The 16,654-nt window shown below is 62.1% G+C and overlaps 1 protein-coding gene across 1 annotated transcript in view; it reads left to right on the plus strand.

Moving 5' to 3' along the window:
• The first annotated feature begins 1,215 nt into the window (after nucleotides 1–1,215).
• The window catches only part of ZFYVE28 (zinc finger FYVE-type containing 28), a 121,649-nt gene continuing 106,210 nt past the window's right edge, over nucleotides 1,216–16,654 (plus strand). Inside the window, exon 1 of the mRNA XM_062212943.1 lies at nucleotides 1,216–1,286. Coding sequence (XP_062068927.1) covers nucleotides 1,248–1,286 — 39 coding nt within the window. The 5' untranslated portion in view covers nucleotides 1,216–1,247. The remainder of the gene's footprint in view (nucleotides 1,287–16,654) is intronic.

Consider the following 16,654-nt stretch of genomic DNA (forward strand, 5'->3'; position numbering starts at 1 on the left):
GGGAGAGTTCAGCCCTGCCCGCTTTGATGGTGGGCTTCAGAGGAGTGGCTGGGCGCAGGTTCAGGGAAGAACGGGTGGGGAGGCACAGCTCCGGCGGGGTGCAGGGAAACTGCGCACGAGTGAGCTGGCGGGGTGGGGGGGTGGGCTCCGCCTCCTACAGCCCCATCCAAGCCGCAGGCTCAGGCGAAGACGCGTGTTTGTGTCTGGCGCTCTGCTTCACTCAGATGTTGGTGAATGTCTTTATAGATTCAACTTGGGGCACCCCTTGGGGAAAGCAGTGGCGACGGCATATGTATGTGTGTATAAGCGCTGTGTATTGTGCCGATTCACACATTAACTTTACTCAAGGCGGTGGGGAAGAAAACAAGCAAGCAAGACGGAACCCGCCTGCAGGTGACAAAGTCGTCGAGTGGAAGAGAGAGGGGCTGGCGCGCCTGGCCCCCGGTTCCACGTCCCGCACCCGCACCGGCACCCGCACCCGCACGCTCACCTGTCGGCCCGCTCCCGGCCGCCGGGCCGCCCTCGCGCTTCCACCTGCCGCCGCAGAGGTTCCCCGGGGCCGCGGGAGCCGGGCGCCCCGGCAGTCACTGGCTGCCGCCGACTTTCTCGGGGTGGCCAAGACCTCAGCCGCCGCCGGACTGGGGCGCGTCGTTGGGGCGTCGTCACCTAGCAACGGCGGGCGCCCCGCCCCCGCGGGGGACTACAAGCCCCGCCACGCGCCGCGCGCAGGCCCCGCCCCCGCGCCGCGCGCCGGGCGTGGAGTCCGGGCCCGGCCTGCGGGGAGCGCGCCTCGGGCGGGGCGCGGCGCCGCGCGGGGATTGGGCGGCCTCGGCCCGGCGGCCCCGCCCGCGGCTCGCGGCGGGCCGGGGGCTCGCGGCGCCTCGGCGCATGTGCGGCGCGGGGCAGCCGTGACCGGCGGAGGCGCGGGGTGTCCGCGGGCGGCGAGGACCGCGCGCCCCCGTGCCCGCGTCGGCCCGTGCGCGCTGTGCGCCCGCCCGCCAGCAGGTCTGCGGGTCTGGCCGGCGCCGCTGGCCGAGCATCCTCCGCACCGCGCACCTGCCCCGCGCACCTGCCTGCCGGCCGCTGGCGGCCCCGCGCTCTGCTCGCGCTCAGCTGCCCTCGGGCCGCGCGGGGCCCCGGCCTGGCTCCGGCCCTGCTTCCGCGTTCGCCCCGCGCCGCGGCCCGGCCCGGGCGCAGCGCTGCGGAGGGCGAGGGCCGGCCGGCGCCCGGCCGGGGCAGGCGCGGCGATGATGAACAGGTTCCGAAAGTGGCTGTACAAACCCAAGGTGAGCGGCCCCCGCCCCGGGCCGGACGCCCCCGCGCCCCGCGCCCCGCTCCACCCGCAGGGAGTGACCTCCGGTCGGTGGCCAGCGCCGTCCCCCCGGCTCCCCTCCCCTCTGCTCCTCGCCCTGCCCGCGAACGGCCCAAACCCCGCTTCCCGAGCGAGCGTGCGTCCCGGACGGACCCCCTGGCTCTCACTCTGGCCTGGGTGCGTTGCCCTCCCCCGCGCCTGCGGCCGGAGCGGGGCCCCCTCCCTCCTAGCCGGTGTCGAATAGACCTGGGCTCGCCCCTGGCGGTCTCCGGCCCGCGGGCCGAAGCAGACCCCTCACTACTTCTCCCGGGGCGCCCTCCCCGCGCCTGGGCTGGCTCTCGCCCCATCCCCCGCCTGGTCCTGGGCCGGGAAGAGCCCTTCCAGCCTCCCTGCGCACTCTGGGTCGGACCCGCTCCCCACTTCCCCCGGTTCCAGGGGAGCCCCCGTTTCTCAGTCCCAGGCCCCGGGCCTCCCGCACCTCCGCCCAGCTCGCGTCCCCACCCTTGTCCCCTCTCGAGCCCCGGCGGCTCCTCCGCCCGGGCCCCGCAGCCGCGCCCCTCCCAGCGCCGCGGGGTCGGGGTCCGGGCCGCGGCGGCTGCGCCAGTCGCACTGCGGGCGTTGCGTCCCCGCCGCCCGCGTGGGGCTTGGCATCCGCTGCGGCCCGAGAGGGGTCGGGCGCGCGGTCCTGGGAGCGCCCTCCGCATCCAGGCGCGGCACGCTGGGGGCCGGCGCGGGGTCCTGCGGGGCACGGCTCGGGTGGAGTCACTGCGGCGACCGCGGGCGGGATCGCGGCCAGCCTCCGCGTCGCCGCCGGGCCCCGCAGCCTGCCCCTCCCCCGCAGCTAGCCACTTCTGTCGGTCGGGTCCCAGCCCCCTGTCGCCTCTCAGGGGCTCCCTAGAATCCGTGCCTCTCTGGTGCGCCCAGGACAGGGGCTCCCTAGAATCCGTGCCTCTGGTGCGCCCAGGACAGGGGCTCCCTAGAATCCGTGCCTCTGGTGCGCCCAGGACAGGGGCTCCCTAGAATCCGTGCCTCTGGTGCGCCCAGGACAGGGGCTCCCTAGAATCCGTGCCTCTGGTGCGCCCAGGACAGGGGCTCCCTAGAATCCGTGCCTCTCTGGTGCGCCCGTTCTGGAGAGGCAGCAGGGGGGCCCCGGAGCTCTCGCCGCCTTCGTGGCCTTTGAAGTTCGGGTCTGAGTTTGTGTGGGTTGAGGGTGTGGTGCGCGGGGCCTGCGCCAGGGGCGCCCAGGAGCGGAGCGCGGGTGCGGACCTCCTCGTCGGGGGTCGGGGGTGGCTCCCCTGTGCGCGGGCGCCGGGTGCGGCTCGTGGCCTCGCCCGCGCTTGGCCACGCCTGCAGCGTGCAGCCCTGGCGCAGCCCCTCGGAGGAGAGCTGAGTTCTGCCTTCCGAGCGGGCGCGGCCTCTGCACCTCGCGTCGTGCAGGCAGTGGCTTTGCGTTCCAGGGACTTTGTTTCGCCCATTTAGGGAAACGGCAGTCCTGAGAAGGCCGTCCGGGGGTGGGCAGCGGCGTGGTTAGTTTTCTCGCAGGGGCAGGCGGGGAGGGACAGCGTGGTGGCTCTGAAACCCGGGGAGGGAGGCCTTGGCCGCCGCGGGAAGGAGCGGGAGCCGCTGACCGCATGGCCTCTGCAGCCTGGCTGCGTAGGGGGGCTCTGCCGCGTCCGGTTTAGGAAAAGACTTTGAACGTGCGAAGTGACCCCGCCTGGTCGCTGCTGCCCAGAATTAAGAATCCTGCCCCTGTCTTCCCGCTGCTGTCCCGGCAAGCTCCGGGGGTGGAAGTCGGTGAAATGACCAGCCCTAGTGAGCTGGCACCAAGCTGTGTGCTGGAGGGGACAGGCCTCCCAGACCTCACTGGCCTTGCTGCTGTGCCTTGTTCCCTTATCGGCCTGCTGTCTGGTGTTTGTCCCCACCCCCTGCCCGTGGCTCTCGCTGGGACCCCAGCTCTCCCGGCAGCCTGCACCTGGGCCGTCCCCGGCCCGAGCTCTCTCCTTGGAGTTAAGCATTTTGACTGTTAAAGGTGTCGAGTACTGTGGAACCTCACCCCAGCAGCTTTTCATCCTTCAAACCCAAGCTCAGAATTTTGCCTCGGATCAGGGATCGAATTCCATGCCTCTTTTCCGTCTAACAGCACACATTTTGGCACTGGTGAGTAGGAAGCCAGGCCCCGGAAGGTTCTGGGCCTGGGAGAGTTGAGGTGGTGGGTGCTGGCCATGGGAGGAGCACACGTGTGCGGGACACTGCTGCCCACGCCTAGGGTCTGTTTTTCATTTATGTATTTAGATGTACAGTTCAAACTGCATTTTTGGTTTAACCATGTTCTGGCTTAAAACTGGACGGTGAGCTCCTTGTGCACTACGGCACGGTGGAAAACATTCTGAAGTAAGAATTATTTATTGTTCCATTAGTTCTAAAAGCAATTGGAGGGGCCGGCGCTGTGGTACAGTGGGGAAAGCCGCTACGTGCAGTGCCGGCATCCCATATGGGCGCCGGTTCCAGTCCTGGCTGCTCCTCTTCCCATCCAGCTCCCTGCTATGGCCTGGGAGAGCAGTGGAAGATGGCCCAAGTCCTTGGGCCCCTGCACCCATGTAGGAGACCTGGAAGAAGCTCCTGGCTTTGGTCTGGCTCAGTCATTGTGACCATTTGGGGAGTGAAGCAGCCGATGAAAGAGCTCTCTCTAACTCTGCCTTTCAAATAAATAAAATAAATCTTTTTTTAAGAAAGCAATTGAAAATTCTTAAAATAGCCTCAGATGACATAAATTTTGATACCTGAATCATTAATAGCGACCTGAGTTAAAAATACCCGATGAATAATACAATAGTTTAACATTAAAATGACATGTGCACATTGCATTCCCATTCGTTTTATAGAAGCCCATCTCTTAAACACCAGTGTGACTTTCGTGATGAAAGCCCTTGTGTGTCCCGTGGCTCTGCGGGCCGTGTGGACGGGGCAGTGTGCAGGGGAAGCGTCCCCTGTGTCCTCACCGCTGCCGTTGGCTCCGGCTTCCGCCGCTCTTTAGGGTAAAGCCTGGCGGAGACACAGTGGCTCTTGGAAAAGGCGGGGTGTCGTGGAGCCACTGGTGACGTCATCGAAACCAGAGTACCTGTGCTGGTTCTGACTTTCCACTGATCCGTCTGGTGGAGCGGAGACGTCCTGGCATGGGGGAGGGGCCCGGCATGCAGACCCGGCCCCCGCTGGGGTTCCTCAGCCATCATCACAGAGCACGGTGACAGCACCCGTGATGTGTGACACTGGGGACGTCCCCCTGCTGGCCGATCCCCGTGCTCAGCCGTGCACCCCACAAAGCTCTCTCCACCTGTTCCCCGGGTCCCCTGTTAGCAGGGAATGCTCCTTGCCTGCTTCACTGGGTGACGTTTTTCTGGGGACTTTGTGTCATTCCAGGCTCAGATCAGAGATGAGGTGACCTTTGCCAAGAGCACCCCCAGAGCCTTGCCTGGGGAGCACTTTGCTTTTATATTTTATGTATTCGTTTATTTATTTGAAAGAGAGAGAGTGTGTGTGTTCCATCTGCTGGTTCACTCCCCAAATGTCCACAACAGCCAGGGCCGAGGGCAGAATCCTGGAATTCAGTATGCGTCTCCCACCCAGGAGCAGGGACCCATCACCACTGCCTCCCAGGGTTGCATTTGTAGGAAGTAGGAATCAGAAGTGGAGCTGGGACTAGACCCAGGGGCTCTGACACGGGACGTGGGTGTCCTGAGTACCAACCCAGCTGCTGCACCAAACGCCTTCCCCATGTGTGTGCTTCGCTTTTTTTTTTTAATCTTTATTTATTTGAAAGATGCTTATTACAACAGCCAGCGCTGGGACCGGTCAAAGCAGGAGACCCACCCTCCACCTGGGTCTCCTGTGTGGCTGGGAGGTGACAGAGACTCGAGTGCTGAGCCACCCCAGGCTGCCTCCTGGTCACGTTTGCAGGAGGCTGGGTTGGAAGCAGAGCTGGGACTCAATGCTGGCACTTGGATGTGGGAGGTGGGTACTCCACGTGGCAGCTTAACTCACTGCACGGCAATCCCTGTCCCCATGTATGAATTTAAAGGTTTGGCAAAGCCGGCCAGCCTGGGTGCACACCTGGCAGCATGTTTGTGGGACCGGGCAGCACTGGGCAGCGTGAAGCTAGGGCTTTGTGCACATTGTGTGTTGAGTTTTCTGTTTCAGCCAGCGGGGCGTTGATCGGTGCTCAAGTTCCTTCTGGGTTTCCCCGGGCCCTTGGCCGGCTCTCTGTGCCTTGACCACCTTGCTGATGGGGTGGCACCTTGAAGTGCAGTGGCCAGCAGGGCAGGTCCCGGGGGAAGGGGCAGAGGCCAGGGTTTGTGTCTGGATGGCCTCCAGTGCGTATCGACGAGATGCAGTCCGGTCTTCCCTGTAAGGCTCCACCTTGATGGATAAGAATTAGGGGTGACATGGAGCCAGCAACCCCTGAGGCCTGGAGCCCCATGGGCAAGGTCTTCCATGACCTGGGCCCTCCCCGCTGTGGGATCCGGATGGGTGCGTGGCCTGTGAGAGGCTGCCACCATCACAAGCCGTGATTTCCCTGTTCTGCATCGTGTGGGCAGTGGGCAGTGAGCTGCTGTCCCTCCAGTCCGGTTAGCTCCCTGCGCCAGGCACCCACCCTGTCCTAGGCTTGGGATCTGAGCGGTAGCTTCCAGCCAGGCTGCTAATTGACTGGTTTACATCCCGTAAATCCTGGGTGCCCAGCCTGGCCAGGCGGCGCGTGGATGCTGGGAATGGCCTGTTTGTCTCTGAGCTGAGCTACTGGAAGGCCATTGCTCACCGGCAGGCCAGGGCCAGGTCCCTCTCCCGGCAGGCGCCTGGCCCCGAGCCAGGCTCAGAAAGCCCTGGGAAGGATGCTCGGCAGTGCTGAGTCAGGCTAGCTCGCCGGCCCCGCACACCCACCCTGTGCCCAGGGTGTCCCGACGGCAGAAGGCACTGGGTTCCCCCCTCCCCCGCCCCTCCCAGAGCGCCTTCTTTGGGACAGCCTGGTACTTGTGTGTCTCTTGAGGTGGCTTCACAGGCAGTGGCTGTGCGAGGGAGCTGGGTCTTGCTGCGGTCTCTGTGTGGTCCGGGAAAGCTGGTGGCATTGTGGGCAAGGATGAGGCCACTACGGCCACCACTTGGGGCTCCACGTTCCGCAGGCAGAGCGCGGTGATTACCTGAAATGTGGGACACGGTTTCTGTTACGTGGGCGAGTAGGGGCGAGGGCGTCCGGGGCTTTGTGGAGTTGATGTTTGGACTCAGTGGCCCCCGGCAGGCGGGTGGTGTGGGGGCAGGCACCGGGGCCTGGCACTGCTCCACCTCCAAGCAGGAGGCATGGGAGGCAGTTTCGCCCCTAAGAGGAGAGATGGGGTGGCTTAAGGACGCGCTAGTGCGTGGTTGGAGCCGCCAGGAATTCCCAGAACGCTAGCTTTGCTTGTGGTCAATGTGCGAAGCTGCACTTCTGAGAGCCATTAAGCGGCTGCCACGGCCTGGTCTCGCCTGGGCTCATGGTGTGCCAGTGCCCCTGCACGGCGAGGAGCCGCGCACTGACTCCAGTGCAAAGGAAGTAAACACTTTTGGAAAGCTGTGGGTTTTAAGTGTCGCATTTCTTTAATTATCTGACGTTTCGCTGCCTACCGTAGCTTATATGTCAGAATAGCCTGGGAGGGGCTGGCGCTGTGGTGTATGGGTAAAGCCGCCGCCTGCAGGGACGGCATCCCATATGGACGCTGGGTCGAGTCCTGGCTGCTCCACTTCCAATCCAGCTCCGTGCTGTGGCCTGGGAAAGCAGCAGAAGATGGCCCAAGTCCTTGGGGTCCTGCATCCGAGTGGGAGGCCCAGAGGAAGCTCCCGGCTCCTGGCTCCAGATCGGCACAGCTCCTGTTGTTGCGGCCTCTTGGGGAGTGAACCAGCGGATGGAAGACCTCTCTCTCTCTGCCTCTCCTCTCTCTGTGTAACTCTGACTTTCAAATAAATAAATAAACTTAAAACACAAAGCTGTGGATTGATTGCAGGCCCGCCGCCGAGGTGGTGAGGGCTTAGCGTCCACGTTCCATCTCGTCCCAGAGTCAGCCGTGGCCTCCACTCCTCCTGCAGAGTAATTCTGAGAGTGAAAGGTCCAGCAGCCGGCCGCTGCCCCTCCCCCTTCTCTTCCTTGGCCTGGGAAGAAGAGCCTGCCTCAGTTCACCGCCGGCACCCTCGTGGGCCTGGTTACAGATAACCACAGCAATGAAAGATAAGGAGGGCCTCCTGTGCTCTCCTGGTGTGGCTGTGCCCCCAGCTGGGCGCCCACCTTCCCCTGTGGCTGGGAGGCCTGGGCAGCAGGCCTGGGCCCCCCGCCTATGCAGCCGTCCCCTGTGGCCTGCACCCCTGTCTGTGGCTGGACGCTCGGGATCCAGTGAGGACTCAAGGGGCAGGTGTGAGGGGGCAGGGGGCTGGGCCCCCCGCCTATGCAGCCGTCGTCCCCTGTGGCCTGCACCCCTGTCTGTGGCTGGACGCTCGGGATCCAGTGAGGACTCAAGGGGCAGGTGTGAAGGGGCAGGGGGCTGGGCACCATCACCACCTCCCGAGGATGTGCGTCAGCGGAAGGTGCAGCCGGGTGCTCCAACCACGCCTGGACCGGTAGGACCAGGTAACTTGCTGGGGCCTTCACAGCCAGGAAGAGGCAGAGCTCTGCTGGACCCCAGAGCTGGAATCTGCGAGCGGCGCTGTGCCGAGCTGTGCGTGTGTCAGGCGACGTCCCCTCTGCAGGAAGGCACGCCAGCCGTCGCCGTTTCGACATAAGTCCCGTGTGGGGAAACGCTTCCTTTCCTATTCCTCAGTTGATTGCAGAGAAACGTAGATATTGATGGGTAATTCAAGTATTTGAAGGAAGAGGACGAAAATGGGTGGATTTTTAAAAAACTGAATAGATTAAGGAGAAGTTAGAATAGAACATTTCATATTATGATAATTTATGTAGAGTAGTGGGTAAGATGAATGGAATACATTTTTCCTTACAGTCAGTGTTTGGAAGCTCTCTGTTTTCCATTGTTTTCCTGCTGGATGGAGGCAGTGGGAGGCGGCGGGGGCACTTCTGGGGGGGCTGCCTTCACGGTCCTCAGCGCTGTGCACGCTGGATCTCTGCTGTGGGGGGGTTTGTTTCTAGCTGGGCTCCCCCTGCCGGTCCCCCACCGACCCAGACTCCGGCTTCCCTGGGAGATGCGGCCGGCACCCCCACCGACCCAGACTCCGGCTTCCCTGGGAGATGCGGCCGGCACCCCCAGTGGGTGATGGTGTCCTCGGTGCAGGCATTGTTTTCGTTGTATTTCAGTTTTTAAGAATACTTCCAATTTTTAAGAAAGATTAATTTTATTTCTTTGAAATGCAGAGTTACAGAGAGAGAGAGAGAGAGAGAGGTCTTCCATCTGCTGGTTCACTCCCCAAATGGCCACAATGGCCAGAGCTGGGCTGATCCGAAGCCAGGAGCCAGGAGCTTCTTCCGGGTCTCCCACATTGCAGGGGCCCAAGGACTTGGGCCATCTGCTGCTGCTTTCCCAGGCCATAGCAAGGAGCCGGATGAGAAGTGCAGCAGCCAGGACTCAAACCGGCGCCCATATGGGATGCTGGCACTGCAGGTAGCAGCTTTACCTGTTGCACCACAGTCCCGGCCCCAGCGTCTCCAATTATTTTTAAGGCAAGTCCAGAGTCAGCATCTGGTCGACCGGTTCAGGCATGGGTTGGAGCACCTGGGTTTGACACCTGGCTCCAGCACCTCACTGCACCTTCCTGCTAACACATCCTCGGGAGGCGGTGATGGTGGCTCAAGTAACTGGGCCCAGCCACCATGTAGGAGCCTGGACTGAGTTCTCACTTCCTGGCGCTGGCCTGGCCCAGCCCCGGCTGTTGTGAGCTGCTGTGGGGTCCTCAGCCCACAGGAGCTCTGCGTGCTCATAGCCCACTGTTCATAATCACCGAAAGGTGGGAACCGCCCCAGCGCCCGGCGAGGGGTGGCTGGGAAACCAGACAGACGTTGTCTTTCATGCCCCGGAAGCACCCAGGGAGGAGCCCTGTGACACGAGGCCACGTGCCGTGCGGTTCCGCTCGTGTGGATGCTCAGGCTCCTTAAGCAGGTTGGGGACTGCCGGGGGCTCAGTGGGGACTGGCTGCAGTGGGGACGGGTTTCCTTCAGGAGTGATCAAGTTCTAGATGTGGGAGGCAGCGGTGGAACCACACGGGGACTGCACAGGCCGACTGTGCTGCGTGGACTTCACAGCAGGAGCTGAAGGGACTGTCACTCTGTTCCTGAGGTTATTCCATAAGGGACAAGATGCTCGGCCCAGGGGCTTGAGGCCGCCCTGCCCCCTTGCCAGCCCCCCTCACTGGAGCTCCCCCAGAAGGGGCTCAGGCCTCTGCTGGCCTCCCCTGCCCCCGGGGTTCCCAGAAGATGGCGGTTGGCAGGCGGCAGCCCTCTGGGAGCCTTGTGGCCCCAGGCTGGGCTCCGAAGGGCGGACTGCAATCAGTGAGAGGCAGAGCGTCCCAAAGGGGTGGACGTGAACGGGTGGCGGGGAAGGTCTGGTGGCCTGCAGGGCTGCAGGTGAGCTGCTTCCGGAGGCTGGCTGGGATGGTGCACAGGCACTGAGGCTCTGCCGCTGGGGGTCCATGCAGGCCGGTGCAGGGTCGGGCGAGCCCTGGAGCCGGGACCTGCGGGGGCCTCCCGCGGGAGCTGGGCAACAGCTGATTGAATGAGGGGTGGGGGGGGACTAAGACCCCACGTGGAGCGTAGGAGGGTTCACACCCAGACCGGAATGCTTTGAACTGTAGCCTGCTGTCTCCTTCCCCCCTGCCCAGTGGCTCTGTTCCTGGGGCGGGGCTTCGGCACGGTGGGATGGACTGGCAAGGGGGCTTCAGTGGTCGTGCCTGGGCCGTTGTCTGCTGTCCCTGTCCTCTGGGAATCTGACGGGAGATTTGGTTGGTGAGGGTCTGGGGACAGCCGTGCACACACAGTTGGGTGCAGCAGGCCCAGCGTGGAGGTCACACAGTGTCACCTCCATTTTAGGGGCTCGGGGTCACACAGGGATGGGGAGAAGGGCGTATCGGGGGCCCGTGGTGGTGGCTGTGGGGTGCGGCCCCGGGAGGTAAGGGGTCTTCCAGAGGTGGGAAGGGTCAGGGTGCATCTACGGGGGCTGCGGGACAGCAGAGAGACAGGAGACTGCTTGCGGCTCGGCGAGCGTTTTTCTGATTGGCAGGTCAGGTTCCATAAGCCCAAGTCCCACACAGGATGGACGGTGGTAGACGCAGGGTGAGTCCCAGTGGGCCTGAGGCCGCTGCATCGCAGGGCCCCCGGGAAGAGGAGGCCAGGACTGCCCCAGCTGCTGCACCTGCTGTAGCCCCGGGCCCGGGCGGCCAGGCGACCGTTCCAGCCAATTCCAAGTCAAGCTCTGCCGAGCAGAGGGAAGTGGAAGGCGGTTTTAGATTCAGGCAAAAAAGTAACCGCCCCCAAATCCCTGCCGGAGAAAATGTACTGCAAATGGAAAATCAGAGTCGGAAGGGAGCAGTGGGAGGCAAGAAGCCAGGGCGGAGGCGGGAGGCGTGGGCGTCAAAGCCGCAGTGGCCCGGCGGCACCCGGGGCCAGGGCTCCCTTTGCTGCTTGAGCGGCCCCGGAAACAAGCGAACGGGAATCTGGTCCTCGGGCCTGGGAGGTCCGAGGGGGTCCACGGCTCGGTGGTCGGCGTTGAGGCTCAGGGTGGCGGTGGACTTCTGACCGTGAGTTCAGTGTGTGAATTAGCACAGAGCAAATGCTGGGATAATCGATACGGAGTGGATAACTTCCAAACCAGGAGAGCGCGAAAAGAGGAATAAGTTGACATCCATCCAGTCAACGCAGTGTGCGGGGCGGGGTGGGAGGGCAGCAGAGAAAGCGGCAGGGTGAAGGGGCGGGCATCCGCCCGAGTTGCCGTGCCTGGGCTCAGTGCCCAGCCCCTGCTTCCTGCCAGCGCAGACGTGGGAGGCGGCTGGGCCCCTGCCACCCACATGGGAGTCCTGGATTGATTTCTTGGTACCCAGTCTCGTCCCAGTGCGTGGGAGCTCTGTCCGTCTCTCTGCCTTCAAGTAAGTAAATGGGGCAGAGAACCACACAAAGCCAAAGAGTGAAGCTGTAGAAATAATTGCAGCTCCATTGCAGTCACAGCAGGTGGAAGCAGAGCAGCCTAACCTGGTCAAAGGCAGGTCTGATCGCACTGAAGTTCAGCTGTGCCCAGCCCTGGTGAGGACGCTGTACCTCCTGATTCCAGTCCCCGCTAATGCAGACCCTGGGCGGCAGCAGGTGGTGGCTCAGGTGTCCCCCCCCCCCCCCCCCACCTGGGTTGTGTGCTTGGCTCCTGGCTTCAGTCCTTGCTCCACCCCAGCCACCGCAGGCATTTGGAGAGTGAACTGGTGAAAGAGGGGCGGGGCGTCTCATTGTTCCTCTGTCCATCTCAAATTTCAACACAAATGAAAGACCACCACCCAGCTGCCTGCGGTTGGCAGGAATGTCTGTAAGGCAGCTTCTCCGAGTGATTGAAGGCCCCCCAAAGCAAGGCCTCCAGTCTTTGTGGGTGTTAGGTAAGAGGCGGGGCAAGGCTACCGAGGAGGGAGGCCTGCCGGGCGGACGCTTGCCTCCTGCAGGTCGCTGGTTTTCTGGGGGCCTGCAGACCTTTCCGGAAGGAACAGAAGGAGAGGTGGGGGAGGCTGGTTTGCCACCTGGCTCAGCGGAGGCCCGGGAGCTGGGCTGGACCTCCAGGGAGGGCCTCTCCACCTCTGCGGGGCCAGTGGCAGCTGGGGCTGCGCCTGCAGGGCCTGCCTGGGCTGGGGCAGGTGGGGGCCGAGCCCTGCAGGTCTGCAGAGCAGGTCATCTCGGGCTCCGACCAATGCCTCTCACTGGTGTTGAGCCCTCTGCTTCCTGTGTCAGGCTGGGAGCTCCTTGAAGCTGGCGGGTGCTTATGAGATGTGTCAGATCAGCTGTTGGGCAGTGCATAAATTAGGCATGAGTGTTTAAGACTCATTTTTTATTTATATGAAGGCAGAGTTGGGGGGCGTTCAAGCTTCCATCTGCTGGTTCATCCCTCAAATGACTGCAATGGCAGGAGCTGGGCCAGGCTGAAGCCAGGAGCTGGGAGCTTCTTCCAGGTCTCCCACGTGGGTGCAGGGCCCAAGCACTTGGGCCATCTTCCACTGCTTTCCCAGGCCACAGCAGAGAGCTGGATTGGAAGAGGAGCAGCTGGGACGTGAACCGGCGCCCATGTGGGATGCTGGGACTGAAGGCAGTTTTAGCCGCTACACCACAGTGCCGGCCCCAGGTGTGGGCTTTTAAAAATCACTTTGATGTGCATATTTGCGGCCAGGCACACAGAGCTTCTGAGAGCCAGTGAGAGAGGGTCCCGTGCAGATCCCGGGTGCTGGACAGGACCTTGAGTGTGGAGGACGTTCTGGCCTGGGACACTTTCACTCTGGGTGTCTGTGGTCCTGGTGATTAGACATTGGTCTCTGCTTTGAGGTGAAGGTGAAGGTGAAGGCAGCGGCCACGTTTCCCGAGACTGGGGGGCGTGTGCTGGCCGAACCGGGCTCCTCTTCACAGGACGCCCTCCTGACCCTGGACGTGAACCTCTGAGGAGCCTGAGATTGCTGGTAGAAGCTTGGCCACCAGTGGCCACCAGGAGCCATGTGGACGGTGCAAGCCCAGGACTGGGGCTCAGGGAGCCGGGGTCAGCTGCGGTGTTTGCAGGTGCCAGCAGGTGCACCGTGGGGCGGTACTGCGTGTACATGCTGCACAACAGGGAGTCCGTGCCCCCAGAGGGCCTGTGCCCAACAGGGAGTCCGTGCCCCCAGAGGGCCTGTGCCCAAACCCTCTCCACTGTGGACTCAGGGGTGGGCTGGCTGGGGGCTCTGGCAGTCCTGGAGGGCCTCTCCTGGCACCTCCCAGGTGGCATGGGCTGTGGGTGAGGATTAGCACTCAAAGCTGGATGTGGTTGGTCGTCTCCGGTGCCACACCGTTTGAGCGTTGTCCTTGGGCTGTTTTTGGAGGAGGAGCTTGACGAGGGTGCTTCTCAGGGGATACCTGGTGGCCCTGCCATGCAGATGACAAGAACCCAGCTCCCCGTGATCCGTGTGACTGAAGTCTGTGGGCTGGTGTGGTCTGTGTCCAGCCGGCGTTGGGTTGGGATGATGGCCTGGGCTCTGAGCTCTGCTCCAAGTGACCTTTGCCATCTATTCTGTGCCTTTTCCTTCCTTGGCAGAGATATGGGGAGAGTCAGAGAGAGCTGGTTCACCCCCTAAAAGGCCTCAATGGCTGAAGCTGGACAGATTCAAAGCCAGGAGCCAGGAGCTTCTTTCTGGGTCTCCCATGTGGGTACAGAGGCCCAATATCTGGGCCATCTTCCACTGCTTTCCGGGTGCACCAGCAGGGAGCTGGACTGGAAGTGGAGCAGCTGGGACTGGAACCCGTGCCCATATGGGATGCGGGCACTGCAGGCGGCTTAGCCTACCACAGCACAGTGCCAGGCCAGGCAGCGTGAGGACAGGGCAGCTGGTTACCTTGACTGCAGTGGCTCTGTGAACCCCCGCGTGATAACGCACACAGGTGCCCGTGAGTGCAGACCGGGGTGCAGGTTGTGATGCCAGCCGCACTCTGCACCTTCTGCCACTGAGGGAGACGAGGTCAGCGGTGCACAGGGCCCGGCTATTATCTTTACAACTGATGTGAGTGTACGGTCACCCATGCCTTAACCACTTATTTAGAAAGCACCAAGCTTCACGACAGGCTGTATGTGAAGTGGACAGTGTGGTTAGTGTGCACACTTGTGAAACCGCCATGGGCGGCTGTTGTAGGGCAGTGGTTAAGCCACCAGCTGGGACCCCCACGTCTCACATTAGAGCTCTAGTTCCAGTCTCGACTTCTTCACTTCCAATCCACAAGTGCTGGGGCCCCTACCACCCACTTGGAAGGCCCAGATGGAGCGCCTGGCTCCTGGCTTTGGCCTGGTCCAGCCCTGGCTGTGGTGGGCATTTGGGGAGTGAACCAGCGGATGAGAGATGTGTCCGTCTGTCTGTCTGTCTCTCTGTTGCTCTGCCTTTCAAGGAGATGGAAAAAAATAGACATTAGAAAGAAGAAGCCGTGAAGTAAGATGGGGGACACAGTCACCACCCCCAGGCGTGTCCGGGGCCCCCCTTCCCTCCTCCTGCCCTTGCTGCAGACTGAAACCGATCTGCTCGCCGCCAAGGCTGCCCACCGAGGGCACGCGTCCACGGCGAGCCACGCGTGCCCCAGCCCTGCCGAGGGAAAGCCAGACGCCTTTCTCAGGCGTGGACGGAAGTTCCGGGAAGTCTTGTAGCACAGGACAGGGTTAAGGACAGTGCTAGGGACTGAGACTGTTTGCCCAGATCCCATAGCAGAAGCCCTGCCTCCAACACCTGTTTAGGGAAGGCCAAGGAGTAATTTGTGAGACCCCACGCGTACTGGGTCTCACCTCTGCCTTCACCCCGGGTGCTGGATCTCATCTCTGGGTCACACACATGCACAGGAGCACCCACATGTGCACATACATGCATGCCCTGGAGCATGCACACTCATGCATGTGCAGGAGCACCCACATGCACATACACGTGCACTGGAGCACACACATGTACACATATACATGCATGTACAGGAGTACACACATGTACATACACATGCACTGGGGCACACATACATGTACAGGAGCACCCACATGCACATACATGCATGCACTGGAGCACACACGTGTACACATATACATGCATGTACATGAGCACACACATGTACGTACACATGCACTGGGGCACACATACATGTACAGGAGCACCCACATGTACACATACATGCATGCACTGGAGCATGCACACATATGTGCATGTATAGGAGCACACATGTATATACATGTGCACTGGAGCAATGCACTGGAGCACACACGTGTACACATACATGGATGTAGTGGAGCACACATGCACTGGAACACACGTGCACATACATGCATGCACTGGAACATGCAAACACATACATGTACAGGAGCACACACATGCACATATACTGGCACTGGAGCACACACATGCACAGGAGCACACATGTACATATACATGTATGCACTGGAGCACACATACATGCATGCACAGGAGCACACACATGCACATATACTGGCACTGGAGCACACACATGCACAGGAGCACACATGTACATATACATGCATGCACTGGAGCACACATACATGCATGCACAGGAGCACACACATGCACATATACTGGCGCTGGAGCACACACATGCACAGGAGCACACATGTACATATACATGTATGCATTGGAGCACATATGCATGTACAGGAGCACACACATGTGCGTGCACATGCACTGGAGCACACATGTGCGCTGGAGCACGCATGTGTACACACACCATGCACTGGAGCATGCATATACATTCATGTACAGGAGCACACATGCACACACACATGCGCTGGGTCTCATACACTGGAGCACACATGTGTGCTTACACATCACACATGCATTGGATCTCACGCACTGGAGCACATATGTATGACACGTGTGTGCACTGGGTCTCATGTACTGGAGCGTGCACACACACACACACACACCCCTGTGCACAGGCCTCACCCTTTCTGCCTCTTCAGGAAGCTCCCTGCCGCTCTGGGCCCTCTCTGTCTCCTAGATGGTTCTCACAGAGTGTAAACCTGCTCCGACCTCCTACCCCTACCGCAGCTGTGCCCACCACCCCTCCGACCCCTAGTGCAGCCATGCCCACCGCCCCTCAAGCCCACTGCCCCTCGTGCCCTCCTACCCCTAGTGTAGCCATGCCCACCGCCCCTCGTGCCCACCACCCCTCGTGCCCTCCTACCCCTAGTGTAGCCGTGCCCACCGCCCCTCCTACCCTTAGTGCAGCCATGCCCACCGCCCCTCGTACCCTCCTACCCCTAGTGCAGCCATGCCCACCGCCCCTCGTACCCTCCTACCCCTAGTGCAGCCATGCCCACCGCCCCTCGTGCCCACCGCCCCTTGTGCCTCCACCCCTCGTGCCCTCCTACCCCTAGTGCAGCCGTGCCCACCGCCCCTTGTGCCCACCGCCCCTTGTGCCTCCACCCCTCGTGCCCTCCTACCCCTAGTGCAGCCATGCCCACCGCCCCTCGTGCCCACCGCCCCTTGTGCCTCCACCCCTCGTGCCCTCCTACCCCTAGTGCAGCCGTGCCCACCGCCCCTTGTGCCTCCACCCCTCGTGCCCTCCTACCCCTAGTGCAGCCATGCTCACCGCCCCTCCTACCCTTAGTGCAGCTGTGCCCACTGCCCCTTGTGCCC

The sequence above is a fragment of the Lepus europaeus genome, chromosome 16 (genome assembly GCF_033115175.1).
Source record: "Lepus europaeus isolate LE1 chromosome 16, mLepTim1.pri, whole genome shotgun sequence".
Classification (NCBI taxonomy): Eukaryota; Metazoa; Chordata; class Mammalia; order Lagomorpha; family Leporidae; genus Lepus; species Lepus europaeus.